This window comes from Gorilla gorilla, chromosome Y (assembly GCF_029281585.2).
Source record: "Gorilla gorilla gorilla isolate KB3781 chromosome Y, NHGRI_mGorGor1-v2.1_pri, whole genome shotgun sequence".
Lineage (NCBI taxonomy): Eukaryota > Metazoa > Chordata > Mammalia > Primates > Hominidae > Gorilla > Gorilla gorilla.
This window is the reverse complement of record NC_073248.2, coordinates 30,746,594-30,768,696: the sequence shown is the minus strand read 5'-3', so window position 1 is coordinate 30,768,696 and position 22,103 is coordinate 30,746,594. Positions and strand designations below refer to the sequence as shown.

The 22,103-nt window shown below is 35.5% G+C and overlaps 1 protein-coding gene across 25 annotated transcripts in view; it reads right to left on the bottom strand.

Annotated features, from left to right (window-relative positions):
• Positions 1-22,103, bottom strand: part of UTY (ubiquitously transcribed tetratricopeptide repeat containing, Y-linked) — a 245,450-nt gene that overhangs the window by 126,422 nt on the left and 96,925 nt on the right. For all 25 annotated transcript variants that reach the window (XM_055377186.2, XM_055377177.2, XM_055377188.2 and 22 more), the window contains exons 9-10: positions 7,830-7,923; positions 5,141-5,267 (exon numbers count right to left, since the gene is read on the bottom strand). In XM_055377186.2, the coding sequence (XP_055233161.1) occupies positions 5,141-5,267; positions 7,830-7,923 (221 nt within the window). The remainder of the gene's footprint in view (positions 1-5,140; positions 5,268-7,829; positions 7,924-22,103) is intronic.

Genomic DNA, 22,103 nt, shown 5'->3' with positions numbered 1-22,103 from the left:
ACAAAACAGCAAAAACCCTACAATATCTTTACTGGTACAGGTACTATAGGTTGATTACTCAATCTCTTCTAACTTATGTATCCCAAACAGCTGGGAACCACAGATTAAAACAGAAAACATGAGAAGAGGCATTTCATATAGGTTTGAAAAATATGTGGAAATATTACTCAACCTACAAATGGAAATTTTTAAATCTAGGCTATCAACTTGAGATATGTATTTTAAAGGGCAAGTAATATGATTAAAATGAAAATAAACGTGTACAGACAAAACCATATTAGACACTGGTAAAGAACTATAGGGAAAATAACAAATGGCAAGAAAGAAAAAGACGGGGAAAATAATCAAACTTAAGGATTAATAAAGACTTGATGATGTGATTAGAGAGTAGGGGTTGTGGGGGGCAATTGTTTTAAGCCTGGTTCACTAGGAAAACAGCAGTTATCATTTAAAAATGAACAAAAGAAAACACACACACACACAAATCAGGAAAGTTGCTAAAGAACACCACGAAGAAGGTTTTTAAAAATGCTAATTTAGATGTGATGTGAGGACTTTGGTAATGTTCAGTAAAAACAACCAGATGTGGTACCGAATTATAAGCTAACTTAAAGTCAGAGATTTTAATTTGGAATTTACTCATATGGGAGAGTGATTTAAGAACACAGGATGCATGTAAGGGAGGTGTAGAAACATGTCTACAGAATGAGTCATTAATGGGCTGGGAAATACAAGAAATGCCAGTAACTGAAACAGATATTTAGAGGATGCATACAAACTGTTGTGGGGGAGGGGAGTTGTTGATAAGAAGATACTTAATGACAATGTAACAGCGACAGACACCAGAAAGAATGTGAATATGAATAGAAAAGAAACAAATTTTCTCAAAACCAATTTCAGATTATCAGACAAATCTGGCTAATACTGGAAGAAATAAGCAGTATTTTCTCAGACCAACGTTTTCCAATTCCATTTCCAAAAAGTGCAAACTAGAAAGCCAATGCACTGAAACACAGGTCTGAGTCCAGTCACCAAAAACTTTCCCTTTAATGCAACATGTCTAGGCTCCTCTGTGGTAATCTAGAGTAATACAAAAAGCACAGGGTATATTTGAGTTGCAACTCTTTCTCTGATAATGATTACATGTCACCTTGAGGAAAACATTTTATTCCTCTGGACTTGCTTCCTACATCTATAAAATGAAAGAGTGAACAAAGGTATTCCCCTAATCTCTTCCAAATTTAACATTACACACAGTTCTGTGACTCCAGGAGGCTATTTTAACTGAGGCAATAACCAGTGTCGTTACAAATGTATTACTACATCCCCATTTCACTTTGATATGTACAATCCAATTGAAAAGCTAAATAAATATTCAACACAGCCCTAAATAATGACAAATTATCAGATGCCTATGTGTTTTACTAACACCCAATGTCCTTATGCAGAGCTTTAATAACTTTTAAAGTATAACTTTTAACACATCATTTTTTCAGCACAAATCACATTAGAAGCATTAAATCAGAAGGCAGTAGATGAGACTGAAAAAAGTAAAAGCAGAGAAAAAATTTTCCATGAAACCAAAGCAGGTTAATTACCTTCATCTGAGAAGTCAAGAAAGTTTTCTGTGAAAATTTTAGCTAAAAACATTAAAACCAAACCACACTCCTATGCCTTAAATTCATATGACTCAGGGAAAGCCCTTTGTCAATACTACTTTCCTTACAGAGCTATAAAAGTATATTATTGAAACTAATTTTACTTCCTTTTTTTTTTTTTTTTTTTTTTTTGAGATAGAGTCTCACTCTGCTGCCCAGGCTGGAGTGCAATGGCAAGATCTCAGCTCACTGTAACCTCTGCCCCTGGGTTCAGGTGATTCTCCCGCCTCAGCCTCCCAAGCAGCTGGGACTACAGGCATGCATCACCACACCCAGCTAATTTTTGTATTTTTAGTAGAGACAGTGTTTCACCATATTGGCCAGGCTGGTCTCCAACTACTGACCTCATGATCCACCCACCTCGGTCTCCCTAAGTGCTGGGATTACAGGTGTGAGCTACCGCACCTGGCCTTCATTTTATTTTTTTGAGACAGGTCTCACTTTGTCATCCAGGCTGGTGTGTAGTGGCATGATCACACCTCACTGCAGCCTCCTTCCTCACAACGTCAGCCTTCCCAGTAGCTGAGACTACAGGCGGGCACCACCACAGCCAGCTAATTTTGGTATTTTGGGTACAGACAGTGTTTCGCTATTTTGCCCAGGATGGTATTTGACTCCTGAATTCAAGCATTCCAGCCTCCTTGGCCTCCCAAAGTGCTAGGATTATAGACATGAGCCTGAAACTGTAATTTTAAGCATCTTTCATTACATTATCTTATAAAATGCTACAAGAAGTAAACAATAACAACTATCCTTTACAATAATGAGACATTCCAGTACTATAACAAAACATGCAACAAATCTTATTCTTGAAAAAAAAAAGCAAAAAATGTCCTGGTTCACAGTCTTTCTATTTATAGTAAAAAGAACTGCTCAAATATAATAAAACTTAATGCCACAGACCAATGTTTACACCTGCTCCATTTGGTAATTAACCTCTTTTAATGTTACTGTATTAAGGCAAAAGCTAACAGTATATAACAGTGCCGGCTCTAAGCCTAAATGCTACTTAGTTCACTTGCTCTATTTAGTAACAAAACTATTCCATTGAGTAATAAAGCCAGGTTGCTCAAAACACTTTGTTGTGCAATGCAGATACAAAAAAGATTCAGCTTCTCCTGAACTTGAGTGGTGGATCAAGTCAAAGTTTGGAACTCTCAAGTTTTGTATTACAAGCAACCCAAGGTCAAATATTTTATAAACCCTAGAGTTCTTCACTACAAAAACTTTACCACAAAGCATTAACTTCATATTTATTATTTATCATTAACAGAAGACCAATATTTTTAATAAGGAATAATCCTAACAATAGTCTCCCTTTAATATAAATATGCTTTCCTTTCAAAAAAAAAAACATTGTACACAAAGTTAACAGAAAAACTAAATTTGAACATGTCTGCATGTAAAAGTTACACAAAATGAGCTACCCTATGTAGAAAAAAAAAAAAAAAACAACCAAAATTTACCACTGAAACAAATTAGAGCAATTAAATTAAGATATAACCTTGTTTTGAAAAGGTGTCTGACAGTTATAATTGAATCCTCTCAAGAGTTAAGAAAAATTGAGATGTCAAGTAGTTTATTTATTTTTTTAATTTTTGAGATGGAGTCTCTATCTCCTAGTTTGAAGTGTAGTGACATCATTTTGGCTCACTGCGGCCTCTGTCTCCTGTGTTCAAGAGATTCTCCTGCCTCAGTCTCCAGAGCAGCTGGGATTATAGTCGCCTGCTCACCACACCCACCTAATTTTTGTATTTTTAGTAGAGATGAGGTTTCATCAAATGATCCGCCCACCTTGGCCTCCCAAAGTGCTGGGATTACAGGCATGAACCACTATACCTGGCCTCAAGCAGTTTTAAATGGACTATCAATGATTCCACAGTTAACAGCAAAGCCAGGATTTAAAACCCAGGTTTCTGAGTCTTCAATCCATTGATCTTTGCAACACACTAAATTACAATCTGGTGATTTAAAAAAACACGTACATGTACAAATATGTATTCTATCAGACACATAAATATTATACCAGTAGGTATAATTCAGACAATCAACATTCAAAGTAAGAAAAATATGGAGAAAAAATGTCTGGGTTACCAAAAATTTTTTATGTTCCTACCATAACAAACAATAATAACTTATGCATTTCCTCTAGAATTTCCACTAGCACTGTAATTTGAGAGCTATGATTAATAAAAATATTTCCATATTAATATACAAAATCACCAGCCAAGATTATAAACAGCAAATTTCTACTGATGACTGACAGATAAAATTAAAACTTGGGGTTTTGTTGAATATTTTTTAAAATGCTAGATATCAAAGGAAATACAATTTAAATACTAAATTGAAAACTATTAGTGATTATTATGTGATGGTACCCTTTAAAACCCTTTTAAGACTCTTTAAAAGCTAGCAATAACTCCACTCAGATTAAGAAAATGTGATGGTGATATCACAACTCTACTAAACACAAAAATTATCCGGGCGTGGTGGCACACCCCTGTAGTCCTAGCTACTCAGGAGGCTGAGGCACAAGAATCGCTTAAGCCCGGGAGGCAGAAGTTGCAGTGAGCCGAGATCATGCCACTGCATTCCAGCCTGGGCAACAGAGCAAGACTGTGTCTCAAAAAAAAAAAAAAAAAAAAAAAAGAAAAGAAAAACATGAAAACAAAATGTAGTAAGTAAAAGAAGAGTACCTCAATAAGAGCAACTAAATTCAAAGCTATCTATTTTTACCTCCTAGGAACTTTTTATTTTCTAAGCACATAATATAATTATATTTTAATGTGAAATAAAAAATATAATTATTTTAATTAGGGGGATATTTAAATTATATTTTAAACATTAATCATATTGTAATAAAAATGTAATTATATCTTAATTTTAATTAAATTACGATTATAACAGCAGTAAATGACCACAACAAAACGTCAAGTTTATATGGGAAAGGCAAAATAAAATGTAGGTTCGAAGAGCTATAGGAGTAGTATACAGTGGATACCATAGATTTTGTTTAATAATTCGATTAATAACTACAGCTACACAGACAACTGAAAGACTAATTGGGAACTACTTAATTAATTAATTTATTTATTTTGAGACAGAGTCTTGCTCTGTCACCTAGGCTGGAGTGCAGGGGCACGATCTCAGCTCACTGCAACCTCTGCCTCCAGGCTCACGCCATTCTCCTGCCTCAGCCTCCTGAATAGCTGGGACTATAGGCACCCACCAACATGCCCGGCTAATTGTTTGTATTTTTAGTAGAGATGGAGTTTTACCATGTTAGCCAGGATGGCCTCGATCTCCTGACCTTGTGATCCGCCCGCCTCGGCCTCCCAAAGTGCTGGGATTACAGGCGTGAGCCACCGCGCCCAGCCGGGAGTTTATTTTTAAAATTTCACTTCTCAGATTACATTTTATAAAATCTACAAATGATTTTACATTACAAATAAACTCTAGATAGCACGAGTGTTTCATCTCACCTTCCAAGAAAATACCACGATTGGCCAGAATTAGGATCTGCCTCCAAAGACTTTTGGAGATACTGAATAGCATAGCTTTCCTTTGTGGCTTTGTCTCCTACTAGATCCATATTATGATGCATCCAACCTATAATTAAGAAGTTATAAGCATTTACCCATCATTCTACTTCAATTTCAAGAAAATCATGCAGGAAACAGTGAATTACTTTTTCAGTAATTTATTCATGTAACTTAGATCACATTTTCCCAAAATTTAAAACTACCAAACAAAGTTTAGAGAAGTTTATTTCACACAAAATGATACAATCAAAGCTAAAAAGGGATCTTAAAGCACACACAGATAACTAAATGATTTTAGGAACTGGATTGACATGGAGATGACAAATCAAATTCTCTTTTATAAATTTAATTTGGAAAAAAATGCAAGTTATAAATTTTAAGTATAAAATTGATAAATTTACTGTCCTTTAAAGGTTACCATGCAGTGAGAGAATTTTAAAAACAACTTTCAACCCCATGCTTACATCCAAAGAATAAAAAAATGCTTATGTAATCAAAGATAATTCATTTACATTCCTTCTGCTGTTGTTGTTGAGATGGAGTCTCGCTCTATCGCCCAGGATGGAGTGGAGTGGCACAACCTCAGTTCACTACAATCTCTGCATCCTAGGTTCAAGAGATTTTTCTGTCTCAGCCCCTCAAGTACTTGGGATTACAGGAACGGGACACCATGCCTGGCTAATTTTTGCATTTTTATTAGTGACGGCATTTCACCATGTTGGGTAGGCTGGTCACAAACTCCTGGCCTCAAGTTATCTGAACACCTCAGCCTCTCAACAACGTACTGGGATTACAGGCATGAGCCACCACACCTGGCCCATTTATATTCTTTTTAATAGCTGCTTTCGGACTTTTACCTAAAATATAATCCTTTATAAAATCTCAAAATAATACATAGTAACACTTTAAACAACTTACAAAAGGTCTCGTACATTACTGACATTATTTATTTGTAATAATAACATTATTAATGTCACAGCATTAGATAAACAATCACAACAAAACTTCTAGGATATATGGAAAAAGCAAAATGAAAACTAGGTTCAAAGAGCCATAAGAGTGGTACACAGTGTGTGCCGCAGATTTTTGTTTAATAAATAGATAATGAACTACAGCTACATAAACAATTGAAATCTAATAGATAATATATGCTAAATGCTCAAGTCAAATCAAAAACAGTCAGCTGTGACTTAATTCAAGTGTATAAAATTAGCTTTGCAAAAGCATCTAAGCAAAACTCTGCCCAATTGCTTTTGAAATTGTGGATAAAACAGTGACAGAAAAAAAAATTATATTACCACCAACTTGAGTAAAAGTTAGGATTTTATTTGCTTAGACCAAAGCCAAAAAATAACTGTACTGAAGGACTACCAACAAACATTAACCCAAATAGCAAATACAATCAAGATAAATAAGCAACGAAATTAATTACTGGGGAGGGGACTTGCTATATTCTATATGATAACATATTATTTTATACTACTTTCAAACACTAGATTACCTTATTTTCAATATGAGAATGTAACAGATTTTTGACAAGAAAACCCACTAAGATGTTCTATATAATTTTAGGTGAAATGTTTCCATTGATCATGTATCAATACAACTATAAAGCAAGTTTAGTATCCACTTACCAGCCCTGTCATAATCTTAATCTAATTTACTTAACTCAAACCTCATCCTGTCGTCAAGCAGTAGGGGAAGTCCAGAATCCAATACTAGTTGCAGTAACCACTATCTTTTTTTTTTTTTTTTTTTTTTTTTTTTTTGAGACAGAGTCTCGCTCTGTCGCCCAGGCTGGAGTGCAGTGGCGCGATCTCGGCTCACTGCAGCCTCTGCCTCCTGGGTTTAGGTGATTCTCCTGCCTCAGCCCTCCATGTAGCTGGGATTACAAACGCACGCCACCACGCCTGGCTAATTTTTGTATTTTAGTAGAGAGGGGGTTTCACCATGTTGGTCAGGCTGGTCTCAAACTCCTGACCGTTAAGTGATCTGACCATGCTGGACCCCGACAGTGCTGGGACCTGGCCAGCACTAAGCACTATCTTTATACAGATGGTGAGAAGGAGTGTGCTTGATACTATGTTTATCAACAATGAAAATACACTTAGAAAACATTTATACAGTAGTCCCCCATTACCTTCATTTTTGCTTTCTATGGTTTCAGTCTCCCAGTGCCAAAAAATATTTAATGGAAAAATCTCAGAAATAAAATAAAAGTTTTAAATTGCATGCCACTCTGGGTAGCATGATGATAACTCAAACTACTACAGCTACTCCTACTCTCTGTCTAGTGTATCCACACTGTCTATGCTACCAGACAGCAGTCACTTAGTAGTCATCTTAGCTACAAGATTAGAAAAACATAATAAAATACAGGGTTTGGAACTATCGGCAGCTTCCAGAGTATCATGGAACATATAACTCTGGGAAAACAGGGAACTACTGTAATAAAATTATTTATTTAAAATTTTACCTCAAAATAATACGTAATAATTAAATGTCACATTTAGTCTTAACCCACAGACTTCTAAATGAAAACAAATGTCTAAGCAGAGGGAAAGAAATTGAACCTCAAAAGGAAAATCTCTTCAAATTAATGTAATGTATCATAAAAGTTTTCATGTACCTAACTGTTGCAATACAGTTGCTTTTACTTGTGCAGGAAGGTTTTCTGTCTGCAAAAGTTGTTCATATGCTTCCTTTGCAGAATGATACTTCCTCTAAAGAGCAAAGGAAAAAGAATATTTAGAGAAAAATAGATAAATATTAAAATAAAAATACTCTTGATTTTAACAATATATACATGGCCATACTTAACTTATAAGTAACAAATAATAAATCAATACGTAATGATGAATATTAAAAATTATAAATGTGATAATAAAAAATAAATATTACAATATTATTAAAATAGCTAGCAATGAAGATTTACATACTAATAATGTTTAAGAAGTTTCTAGTACCATAAAAAAGTAACAAAGTAAAAAGTGCTAACATTTTAACTGAATATTTATTTTGCCCAGGCCAGCCATGTTTCAGATTACAGCAAAAAAACTAACATTAAATATAACAAAGTGTAAGCAAATATTCCAACATTTAAAAAAAATCTGTATCTCAAATGTCACAAAAAAAAACTGCAACCTCTAACTTCAATTAAGTAACATTCATAAAGCTACAGGAGTATTCTATCAGAAAATGCAATATTAGCCTAGAAATACTTTCAAAGAGAACAGTAATTTGTTAATAGATCAAGTACCACTATTCTTTACAAACTACTGCTCTTAGCAAAAAGTACAGAATCAAAAAAGTGCTTAAAATTTAAATTCAAAATTTAAAATATACAGTTCTGGAAAATACTCTTTAGATATATTTATAATTTTAAAGACATTACATTTTCCATAGATATAAAGTAACAATGTTTGTAATATTTAAGGTTATAAGCAATTTTCTAAGTAAAACCATTTGCACAGCTCTACCTCACAAAGTACTAATACAACTAAAACCTATTATTGTTACAGTTATAAAGTTAAACTCAACTCCTCCAAACTAAAATAAAACCAATAAATATTGAATCTGAAATATACGTAGCAAAACCATGCTCAACAATGCAGTAAGAAAGTGGCTTGTACTTATAATCTCAGCTGCCTAAGCAGCTTTAACATTTTAAAAATAAAATAACAAAATGATAGAGTGCCATTTCAAGAGCTACTAATGATTGTAACAAATTAGCAGAGCAATATAACTAAATCAATGCTGTGTAAGCTGGGACTGAAAATAAATGTAACGAAAACTGACAGAGAAAACAGTGAGAGGTAAACAACACTATTTTTCTCTCTTTCTCTTTCTCTCATACACACATGCAAATAGCAAAACTGCCCAAAACCAGGTGAAAGCAAAATTCACAAGTAATGAAAAATGAAGTAAAATATAAGCACTTAAATTCATAAAAAACACATTTTCATATAGGGCACTAGAGATCACTGGGGAGTATCAGAAGGAAAGAAAATACAGAGTAAAGCATTCAAAATATTTTAACTGCAAAAAATTACAATTAAAAATGGCTAACCATCTCAATGCAAAAAAGCAGGGGCAGAGGGGCAGACTTTTTCATGATTAAACAGAAAAAATTGGCTTGGCGAGGTGGCATATGTCTGTCATCCCAGCACTTTGAAAGGCCGAGGTGGGTGGATCGCTTCAGCCCAGGAGTTCAAGACCAGCCTGACCAACATGGTGAGACCCCATCTCTACAAAAAAGTATAAAAATTAACCGGGCATAGTGTCGCACACCTGTAATCCTGTAATCTCAGCTACTCAGGAGGGTTAGGAAGGAGAAGTGCTTGAACCTGGGAGGTGGAGGCTGCAGGGAGCCAAGATTGAGTCACTGCACTTCAGCCGAGCGACAGAATGAGAGCCTGTCTCCAAAAACACAACAATACAAAAACCCAAACCTCAAAAATTATAATTGGAAGGGAGATTCTTCAATGTAAGAAAGGCCATATGTGATAAGCCCTCCAAAAATGTCAGTGAAAAGACTGACAGCTTTTCCCGTAATATCAAGAACTATAAAGGAAACCAAAATCACATTTCTACTCAACTTAGTAATGAAAGTTCCAGCTAAGCAATTAGACAAGAAATAAAATGCATTCAAGTCAGAAAAGCAAGTAAGCTCATTTCCTGAGATGATATGATCTATATAAAAAATTATTAAGCATACACAAAAACCACACACACACACAAACACACATATGCACACACAGCAAAGTTGCCAGATTCAAAATCAACATTCAAAAACTAGTTGTACTTTAGTCCCTCCTTATTTGCAGTTTCACTTTCCATGGTTTCAGTTACCCACATGCAAATGAAGTCCAAAAATAGTAAATAAAAAAATCCAGAAATAAAACAATTTATAAGTTGTAAACCATGTGCTGTTCTTAGTAGCATTATGAAATCTCACAACATTCATGCCACTGGGAACTAAGTTGTCACTTTTTCCAGTGTACCTGCATTATATATATGTACCCACCCTGTACATGCTTCTAAGTCTCTTACTTAGTTGCTATCTTGATTATCAGCTTGAAAACCGTGATCCATATATAGTGTCCAGTACTATTTGAGTTTTCAGGTAACCTAAGCAAAAGTCTTGAAATTGTCTCCCACAAGTAAAGCTGATGGAGAAGTTGTAGAGGTATGGGGATGAGAAGGATTACTGTACACTAACCATAGCAATTAACAATTTGAAAAGAAAATTAAGAAAACAATTATATTAACAGGATTAAAAAGAAAAAAATTTTGAAGGAACAAATGTACCAAAAGTGAAATATCTGTACACTGAAAACTACAAAAAATGCTAAAAGAAATTAAAGACACAAATGAACGACAGACATTCTGTGTTCATGAACTGAAATTCCTGATACTTTTGCAGTGACAGCACTTTCCAAAGCAGTTTACGGATGTAAAACAATCCCTATGAAAACTGCATACTGATTTGCAGAAAATGAAAAACTCCTCCTAAAATTCACATTGCAAAGGGCCAAAAACAGCCAAATAACTGTTGAAAAAATAAAGTGAAGAAGTTGCACATTCAAAGTTCATACAGACTAAAACATGATAGTAAATGAAACAATACGGTATTGGTATAACACTAAAAGAGAGCCCAGAAATAAAATGGCCACACAGATGGCAAACTGATTTTCACCAGAGGTGCCAAAACACGTCAATGGAAAATAGTGTTCTAAACAAATGGTGCTTGAAAAATTCAATATCCACATTGAAAATAATGAAAATTGGTCCTTATTTTATACTACATATAAAAAATTAACTGAAAATGAATCAAAGCCCTAAATGTAAGGCTTGAATAGTAAAACTCTTAAAAAAAATTGCATGATGTCTTCACATCTTGGATTTCACAGTGATGTCTTAAACCTGACACTAAAAACATAGGTAACAAAAAGAAAAACTCGACTTCTCCAAAATTAAAACTTCTGTGCATCAAAGGACACTATCAAAATAGTGAAAACCGCAAAGTAGGAGAAAATATATGCAAATCATGTATCTCGCAATGGGATTAATATTCAGAATATATTTAGAACTCCTACAGTTTGACAACCAAACCCCTCACAACCAATTCAAGAAAGGGCAAAGGATTTGAATAGACATTTCTCCAAGCTATACATGTGGCCAATAAGCACATGAAACGATGCTCAAAACCATTAGTTTAAGGGTACTTTAAATCAAACAATAATGAAATATCACTTCACAATCACCAGGATGAAGGACGTGGAGAAATTTGAACCCTTGTGTATTGCCATTAAGAATGGTACAAATACTGTGCAAAACAGCTTGGTGGTTCCTTAAAATACTAAACAAAATTATATTTCTCAGCAATTCCACTAGATACATACCCAAATGAAAACAAAGACTCAGATAAATACTTGTACACCGCTGTGTATAGCAGTATTATTCACAATTGCCAAAATATGGAAATAATCCAGCCGTTCATTTACAGATGAACTGCTAAGCAAAAATATAAATGTGAATGAGTATAACAAAATATTGTTCAGGCACAAAAAATAATGAAGTGAAAATGTGAATGAACCCTGAAGATTCAAAGCTAAGTAAAATAAGCAAGACACAAAAAGATAAATACTGTATGATCCATTTGTGTGATGTATCCCAACACAGACAAATTCAAAGACATAAAGCAAAGGATATCACGAGCTGAAGTCAGAAGAAAATGAAGACTTAGTAAGTACAGATTTTGTATTACGAATGATAAAAAAAGTTATGGAAACAAACAGTGGCAATACTTACACAATACTGTGAATGTACTTAATGCTACTAAAATGGCACACTTAAAAGCACATAAAATATGCCTTAGGAGGTTGAGGCAAGAAGATTTCTTTAGGCCAGGAGTTTGAGACCTCTGTGTGCCACATAACAAGACCCCACCTTTACAAAAATGTTTTAAAAACTAGATGGGCATGGTGGCACGTGCCTATAGTCTTAAAGATAAAAGAAGAAAAAAATAGTAAATGTCAAGGGATGTTTATTTCACTAGTTATAAAACAAACCAACAAACAAAAAACAAGAAATACAGTCAGTATAGCATTCTGCTTTATGAAAAGGTTTATACATAAACCTATACACAGATTTGAGCCCAGGCTGGTCTCGAACTCCTGGCCTCAAGCAATCCTCTTGCTTCAGCCTCTGAAAGCACATTTTATTATTTTTAAATGTACCATTTAAGTACATTCACAGTGTTGTGTAACCATGATCACTATTTTCAAAGCCTTTTCACCACTTGAAATACAAAATCTGTCACTTTATTAACTCCCCATTCTCTTCTGACTGCAGCCCCTGGTAACCTTTACTTTAGATCTTTAAATTTGTCTATTCTGGATATTTCATACAGGTAGATCACTGCATTTGTCCTTTTCTGCCTGGCTTTTTATTTTTATTTTTTGAGAGCTCATTGCAACCTCCACCTCTAGGGTTCAAGACAGTCTCCTGCCTCAGCCTCCTGAGTAGCTGGGATTACAGGGCACATGCCACTACGGCCAGCTAATTTTTGTATTTTTTAGTAGAGATGGGGTTTCACCATGTTGGCCAGGATGGTCTTGATCTCTCAACCTCATGATCCACCCGCCTCGGCCTCCCAAAGTGCTGGGATTACAGGTGTGAGCCACCGTGCCCAGCCCAGCTTATTTCACTTAGTCTTTAAAACAAAACAAAACAAAACAAAATACATTCTTATATCCTCGATACCCTAAATTCTGAAAATTTTTAGAGAAATTAGTATATAAAAGTGTTCTCATTAGCAAAGCGGTTTGGGAACTATAATGACAGAGAAAACAGTAAAACTTTTGTTTTAGCTTTTTATATTTATTTTAAGCCACAAAAATATATCCACTGAAAATATTAAAATAAAGAATAACCATAAACATTTAGAAAACATCTTCATTCAAATGACATGGTGCCCCCACTCCATATCCCCAAGCAATTCTTGCGTTAGTAATACTTAAGACTCATCTTATGCACCAGTCCTAGAATCAGCCATTTCTCCAAGGAGCACTAGTTCCTTTTACTAGAGAATAGTATTAGTAACAAAGATCCGGGCGGTAGGTGTGCTTGCTGATAGTGTGGCATCACTGCTTCTGTTCATCTTGGCTGACAGAACAAGGATATACAGATATATATAGCTATCTATATAAAAATACATTAATCCAAACATGAGTTCATACTGATATCACCAGATATAATCCATTTCCCATAGTTCATTCTAGTATCCCCCAATGGCCTATTTGTAGACTCCTACCTCAACAGGGAATAAACTGCTCCCAAGAATACCATTCGTTTTCTTACTTGCAGAATTTCTTATTTTCCTATTTCATCTTCTCATTTCTTTTTCTCCTCCTCTATTTTTCTGTTATTTTCTATTTCTTATTTCACTGTCTTATTTGCAGAATGCCAGTATGTTATAGTTTTTGAATTTCTAAAATTTATCCCCATAACAACTTTCCCACTAACAGCACAATTCTTAGGCATAAGATTGTTTTATTTTGTTTAAACGTAGTTTCATTTCCAAAGATCAGCAGATTTCTCCCATTACTCTCTTCAAAGAGATGATGTGATACATTTATAACAAAATTTATTTCGATACAGTCTATGTTCCATTCTGGAATTTCCCGACCTCACATTATTTTTTTAAATTTTATATACATTTAAGGTTCATTCTTTAGGCTCTAACGTCAGTTGCTTGTCTTAAATAAGTAAGCTAATGTATCCAAGATAACGTCATATATCCAACAATAGAGCAGCATGCAAAATGATTTGATTATTCTAACATAGCCTGGGGGCTTCATCTAATTATCACCCCTCTCTAAACTCCCTGAAAACACCTGATCTCATTACTATCCTTACAGTTTTTACAAAATGCCAAATAAATAGATTAACAAAGTACGGTGTCTTTTTGTAATGGCTTCTTTAACTTAACAATGTGTATTTAAGATTCAATTTTGTTGGTACGTGAATTCATAGTTCATTCCTTTGCAATATTTAGTAATATTAAATAGTATGTGTTAGCACAGTTTTACACACTCACCTAGTGAAATGTATCTTGGTAGTTTCCATTATGCAGCAGTTAGGAATAAGCATTCATACACAGATTTTTGTTAGGAAACAGACTTTCAAGTCAGTTTGGAAAACGTGCAGAAGGACTTGAGTAATACGTAAAGTCTGTATTTAGTATTACAAGAAACTGTCTTTCAAAATGACTGTTCCAATTTGCGTTACCAAAAGCAATGGATTATTTATTTATGTTACTATGTAACTTACCAGACATAATATTGTTAGGCTCTTAAAAATTTAGACTTTCTAACAGTTGTATGCTAATAGTACTAACTTATTTTTTGTTTTACCATGAATTTACCTAGTAACATCTTTTCATGTTTACGTGCAATCTGAGTATCTTCTTCAATGTGTTTCTCTTCATACATTTTCACCATTTTAAATATTTTCTTATTATTACTACTGTTGGGTTTTACAAGTTTCTTGTATCATTCTATAAAGCCCTTTATTCGATATGTGATTTTTACATATCTTCTCCCAGTCTATGGCTCATCTTTTCAATCTTTTAACAGTGTTTCTGAGAGCAAAAGATTTTAATGCTAATTATCAAATATAAGTATTTTTTTCACAAGGATGGTACAAAGTGTTATATCTAAAAACTAATAATAAAGACAACTTCTTATATATTTGTATACTTGTGATCCATTTTGAATTCCATTTTGTGTACAGTGTGAGGTAGAGATCCACATTTTTTCTGCATAAATGTCCAACTGCTCATTATCATTTTTTGGAAGCACAATGCTATCATCACTGTATTATACATAGAGAACACTGTCAAAATCAGTTGACTAGACAAGCACTGGAAGTCACTTGAGATAGAACCAAAAGACAGCTTAGAAAACCAGAATTGGAAGTGTAAACTAGCTAGGCATTCTGGGTCTAGACCAATGTAGTGACAGTATTAGGACCTCCCACCTAAAAGAACAGCATGCCCAGGCTCATTCCCATCACTGAAAATACAAACAGTAGAGCACCCAAAAAAGTAAAAGAACCTAGTGGATCCCTTTTAATAAATGGCATATTCAAAAGTCCTTTTCTAAGTGTCCTTTCATCCCCGTAACGCTGAGACTACCTTCCCCCACACAAAGAGGCACCAGTCAACCTGGCTGTGGAAAGCATCCTCTTCCCGTGAAACAGCACCACTAGAGTGAGAGCCTGAAGGAACACTAAATAAGCAAACAGAATAATGTAGAACCACCAATCTCTTACAAAGGAATTTTGTTTAGAACCACAGTCTGGAAGAGTAGAGACAGAATCTACATCACAAAAATGCTTCAATAATCACTTCAAATTCCCATGAAACAAACGAAAATGACAAAGATCTCAGCAAAGAAATAAAAGTTTAAAATGAAAGAAATTGAATTATAAAATTTAAAGATGCTAAAACAAAACTCACTGAACAGCTCAGTAGCACAGCAGAAATGAAAAGAGAACATAATCTTCTGTTACAATGAACTTGAGGACTTGGCAACATAATTTACATTTGCACAACAACAAAAAAAATCAGATTAAATATATACATAAAACGAAGACCTATGGACCAGTAATGAAATATCAAGCATTTACAACATAAGCATTCATAAATATGAAGCACATGTGACAAAAAGAGTAAATGATAAAATTATGGTTAAATGTCACAAATTGTCAACAGACATAAACCTATTCAAAAGGCTGAGCAGGCTGGATGTGGTGGCTCACGTCTGTAATCCCAGCACTTTCGGAGGCTGAGGTGGGTGGATCACATGAGGTCAGGAGTTTGAGACCAGCTGGCCAAGATGGTGAAACCCTGTCTCTGCTAAAAATAAAAAAATCAGCCAGGCTTGGTGGCGGGCACCTGTAATCTCAGCTACTCAGGAGGCTGAGTCAGGAGAATTGCTAGAACCGGGGAGGTGGAGGTTGCAGTGAGCTGAGATTGAGGCATTGTACTCCAGCCTGGGTGAGAAGGGGGTGATTCTATCTCCAAAAACAAAAAACAAAAAAGGCTGAGCAAAGCTCCATGGGATAAATCCAAAAATATCTACAGCAAATATGAATTTCCCACCTGAAACCACAAACAAGAAAGGAAATCGTGTATTAGTCAACTGCTGAAAGAAAAGACTTTTCAACATAAATTATATCTGGTAAAAATGTATGTCAGGAACAAAGAAAAAGAAAGACATTCTCAGATAAAGAAATTTGTTGGTAGCCAACCTACCACAAAAAGTATGATAAAAATCGAGCTCTTCAAAAAGAAATGACAATAGAGAATCTGAAAGAAAAAAAAAGAGCAGACACATGTGTACTCAAAATAAGATTTCAACATGTAAGTTTATAAAACCATGCATGGTTATTTTTTAAAAAGTATCTGGTATAACAGACTTATTTTTAAAGTAGGGAAGGTAAAAAGGCAAGGAAATAGATATAAGGGATGTCTACATTTCAACTGAAGTAGCAAAATGTCAACACTAGACGTCACATGTGCATATTGTAAATAACCAGAGAAACTAAAGAAAATTACATAGATATTTTCAAACATCCAACTGATATGTCAATATGAAACTTTAGAAGATAAATCACATAATCCCAAACAGGTCAATAATCTTCCTCAATGCAGTATGTAAAGACAACCACGGGTTTAAAAAAAAAGAAAAAAACTCACCGTATGCCATTTACAAACAATAAGTTTCAAATTTAACACAGAATGAAAGTATGAGAATAGAAAAATGGCAAATAATATTTATAATTTTTTTTGGCCAGGTGCAGTGGCTCATGCCTATAATCCCAGCACTTTGAAAAGCCACGGCAGATGGATCACTTGAGTTCAGGAGTTTGAGACCAGCCTGGCCAACATGGCAAAACCCTGTCTCTACTAAAAGTACAAAAGTTAGCCAGGTATGGTGTCACACACCTGCAGTCCCAGCTTCTTGGGAGGCTGAGGCAGCAGAATCACTTGAATCTGGGAGGGAGAGGTTGCAGTGAGCCGAGATCACACCATTGCACTTCAGCCTGGGCAACAAAGCAGACTCTCTCTCAAACAAAAATTTTTTTTTTCAAGCAAGTCTCATCTTTCAGCCTCCTGAGCAGCTGGGACTACAGGTGCGTGCCAGCAGGCCCAGTTAGTTTTTTGTAGAGACGGGGTGTTTGGCCATGTTGGCTGGGCTAATCTTCAACTCCTGGCTTCAAGTAATCTGCCCACCTTGTGCTCCCAAATTGCTGGGATTACAAACGTGAGCCACGGTGCCCCACCAGGCCTGGTCTTAATAATAATTTTTAAAGACAAAAATGTGGCTGGGTGTGGTGGCTCACACCTGTAATCCCCAACACTTTGGGAGGCTGAGGCGGGGAGGATCAGCGTAAAACGAATTTACCAACCCCGTGCTGGGGTCTGACATCTTGCCTGGCAAATACAGACTCCGGAAACATAATTTAAACAGTCATTTAAAAACCAAACGTGGACTACAGTAATAAACAAAATCAAATTCTGAGGAGAGGGAAGAAACTGTCTTCTAGAACTGACATCTTAAAATATTTAAAATGTCGAACAAAACATAATGAACATGTAAAGAAGCAACAGAGTTGCTTCTTTCAAAAAATAAAGATTTCTGGTTTCCAATTTGGCATTTAAGAAGCTGGAAATCATCACTCCATCCTAGCAAAGTAAAAATCCAAACAAGCTGAAAGATCAACAGCTCTTTTTAGATTCATCAGAGAAGTGGGGGTCACCGCACAAGTCAACAAACCCAAAATGGAGGAAAATGACAGACCAATGCAGGGAGTAAGGACTGGCCAGAGCAAACACCCCCAAGCACTATCCTTAGAAGTAACCAGTGCTGTCACAGGGAAATCTGAACTGTGAGTGACAAATTACAGGAGCTCAGCATGGACACATGTGAGAGATACAAATACTAGGAGGACCCAGTTATCTGGGGCACACACATAAATTTCTGAGTTTTACCTCCAGTTTCTCACAGTGAATAATGAGGGAAAAAAAATTCTCCCAGCCTAGCTATCCTGTCCTGTATCAACATGGGGAAAAAAATCTGAGAAGCACTATGAAGTTGACAGCTCAGAACAGACTCATTAAAGACTGAAACCTAAATCACAGACCTAAATACAAAGCTCCTCCTCCCCACCACAACTTACCACAACATTAAGGGGTGTGTGTGTGTGTGTGTGTGTATATGTATGTGCGTATATATATATATATATATATATACGCACATACATACATACATCCAGTAACCAGGTATGGATATCAAGAAAAAAAATAACCAAAAAGGCAAAAAAACACAGTTGGAAGAGAGAGCAAGGATCAGAACCAAACTCAATTATGACACAGATGCTGCGAATATTAGACTAGGAATTTCAGTTAATTGTAATTAAGATCCTAAGAGATTTAACTGATAAAGCAGACAGAAGAAATAGGTAAAGGAAAGACAGGAACTCCTAAGAATCAAAGAGAGATGCTAGAGATAGAAAATAATATAATAGAAAAGAAGAATACCTTTGAAGACTTACTCGTAAACTAGACAATACTGAGGAAAGAATCTCTCAGCTTGAGGTTACCAACAGAAACTTCCTAAATTGCAAAATGAAGAAAAAATGTGAGAAAATGACAAAAAGTGTAAATTACCTATAACGGGAATTACAGAAAAAGAAATATAAAATATTTGAAACGAAAGTGAGAATATCCATAAATTAATCTCAGACACAAAACCACAGATGGCGAAAGCTCACAGAACACCAGGCAGAATAAATGACGACACATTTATACATAGGCATATCATTTTCAGACTATACAAAATCAAGATAAAGAAAAATACTGAAAGAAACTAGAAGGAAAAAAAAATTAGATAGCAATGATAAATATTATCTATGTCTTCTCCTTAAAGCAAGAAGAGGAGTAAAATGTCTCTAATGTTTACAGGGGGGGAAAAAAAAAACACCAACCAGGGAGTTTATACCCTGATAAACTGTCCTTCCAAAATGAAGAACACAAAACGACCTACTCAGAAAAATAAAAAAGGAAAGCAGTTGATGCCAATATACCTGCTTTGTAAAGAATGCTAAAACAAATTATTAGAGAGAAGGAAACTGACAATGGTCAGAAACTCAATATGCATAAAGAAAAGAAGAGCATCAAAAAAGGGGTAAGTGGAGGTAATATAAACACTTAATAATTCTTAGTTGATCTAACAAATTAACAGTTCATTTTAAAACAATATAAGTGAAATGAATAACAAGAATGATACAGGGAGAGTGAAGTAAAATTAGGATTATTTTATTATTTGAAAGTACTCTCACTACCAGTGAAGGGGTAATGAGGAATAGTGCTGCTTTATAGTGGACTTCTATTAGTGCACAATTAAGAGTTAAGTGACAGCCTGGGCGTGGTGGCTCACGCCTGTAATCCCAGTACTTTGAGAGACAGGGTGAGTGGATCACCTGAGCTGAGGAGTTTGAAACCATGATGAAACCCCGTCTCTACTAAAAATGCAAAAATTAGCAGGGCGTGATGGCGCATGCCTGTAATCTTAGCTATTCAGGATGCTGAGGCAAGATAATTGCCTGAACCCGGGAGGCGGAGGCTGCAGTGAGCAGAGATCACTCCATTGTACTCCAGCCTAGGCAACAAGAGTGAAACTCTGCTTTGGGTGGGGGGAAAAAAAGAGTAAGTGACAGTAAGACAGGAGTGAAAATGCAATCTTACATAATGCTCAGTTAAACCACAAAAGGTGGAAACAAGTCAGAGACAAAAATAGAAACAAAGAAAAAGGCAACAAACAAAACCAGCAGATACTAATCCAGTTAAAGTCACATTCCACCTAATAACTTTTTCAGTAAATGACAGATTGTGTAAATTACAGTGGTCCCATACAGTTATAATGGACCTGAAAAATTCTTAACCCAGGTGGCATCACAGCCATGTTAAAGTCTTAGTGCCGTGGAATACCTGTGTTTGTGGTGATGTCAATGTAAATAAACTTACTGCACTGCCAGTTGCCTAGAAGTGCAGAATAGTATAACATATTCGGCAATGATAATAAATAACCATGTTACTGATTTACGTATTTACTATACTATTTATTGTTATTTTAGAGTATACTCTTCCTACTAATTAAAAAACCCACTGAAAATATTTTAAAAAAATATTAAAAGTAGATGATATGAAAAGATAAAATATATGCTAATTGTAATTTTAAAAAAAGCAGGAAACACAGCAGACTTCAAGTGAAGCAACGTTTTCTGGGATAAAGAGCAGCATTACATAGTAACAAAGGAGTCCACTCTCCAAGAAGACATAACAATCCTTAACATTTATGCACCTAACAATGGATACATAAGGCAAAAAAAGGCAGACCACCAAGGAAACATAGATTAATTCAGTAGCTGAGTAGGAGAATTTAATATCAATCAATAAAAACATAGAAACGGTGGAAATCAAAATCAACAACACTATCAACCAACTGAATATATAGTCATCCCTTGATATTCATGGGGGATTGGTTCTAGTACCCCAGAAGATACCAAAATCCACACATACTAAAGCTCCACAAATTACCCTGTGTAACCAGGGTATGTAAGAGTCAACTCTCTGTATCCCTGGGTCTTCATCTCACAAACACTGCATTTTCAACCTCCATTTGTTTTTGGAAGTGTAGCCTGCAGTAGCAGGAGAATACACATTCTTCTTAAATTCAAATAAAACATTCACAAAGTCACAACACATTCTGCGTCACAAAATATACCTTTACAAATTTCAAAGAATAAGAAATTATACAACGTGTGGAGGGCAGCTTGAATCTACAAATCAGACTTAAACTAGAAGTCAATAAAATTAAAAGGACTAGTTAATCTTCAAAATAGTTCAAGATTAAATAGCACACTCCTATTAGCTTTAATCTAGGAATCGACAGATGTATAAACTAGAAGTCAATAAAAGTAAAAGGACTGGTTAATCTCCAAAATAGTTCAAGACTGAATAGCACACTCCTATTACAGCATGAGTAAAAAGATTTCTCAAGAAAATAAAACAACATTTTGAATTAAAGGAAAATAAAACTTATAAAAGTTTGTCGGATGGAGCAAAAGCAGTGCTTACAGTGGAATTTACAACACTGAATGCATATATCAAAAAAGAGGACATACTGGGCTGGGCGCAGTGGTTTATGCCTACAATCCCAGGACTTTCAGAGGCCAAGGCTGGACGATCAATTGAGGTCAGGAGTTTGAGACCAGCCTGGAAACTGTGTCTCCACTAAAAATGCAAAAATTACCTAGGTGTGGTGGCAGGCACCTGTAATCCCAGGTACTTGGGAGGCTGAGGCAGGAGGATTACTTCAGCCTGGGAGGTGGAGGTTGCAGTGAACTGAGATCGTGCAAGTGCGCTACAGCCTGGGTGACAGAGTGAGACTCTGTCAAAAAAAAAAAAAAAAAAAAAAACAACCAAAAAACTGGCTGGGCGCAGTGGCTCATGCCTGTAATCCTCAGCACTTTGGGAAGCCAAGGCGGGTAGATTACGAGGTCAGGAGATCGAGAACATCCTGGCTGAAACAGTGAAACCGGGTCTCTACTAATACAAAAAATTAGCTGGGCATGGTGGCGGGTACCTGTAGTACCCGCTACTTGGGAGGCTGATGTAGGAGAATGGCATGAACCCGAGAGGCGAAGCTTGCAGTGAGCTGAGATCATGCCACTGGCTGACAGAGCAAGACCCATCTCAAAAAAAAAAAAAAAGACTGAAAATCAATCACTTATGCACACACCTTAAAAAATGTGAAGAAGCAAATTAGAT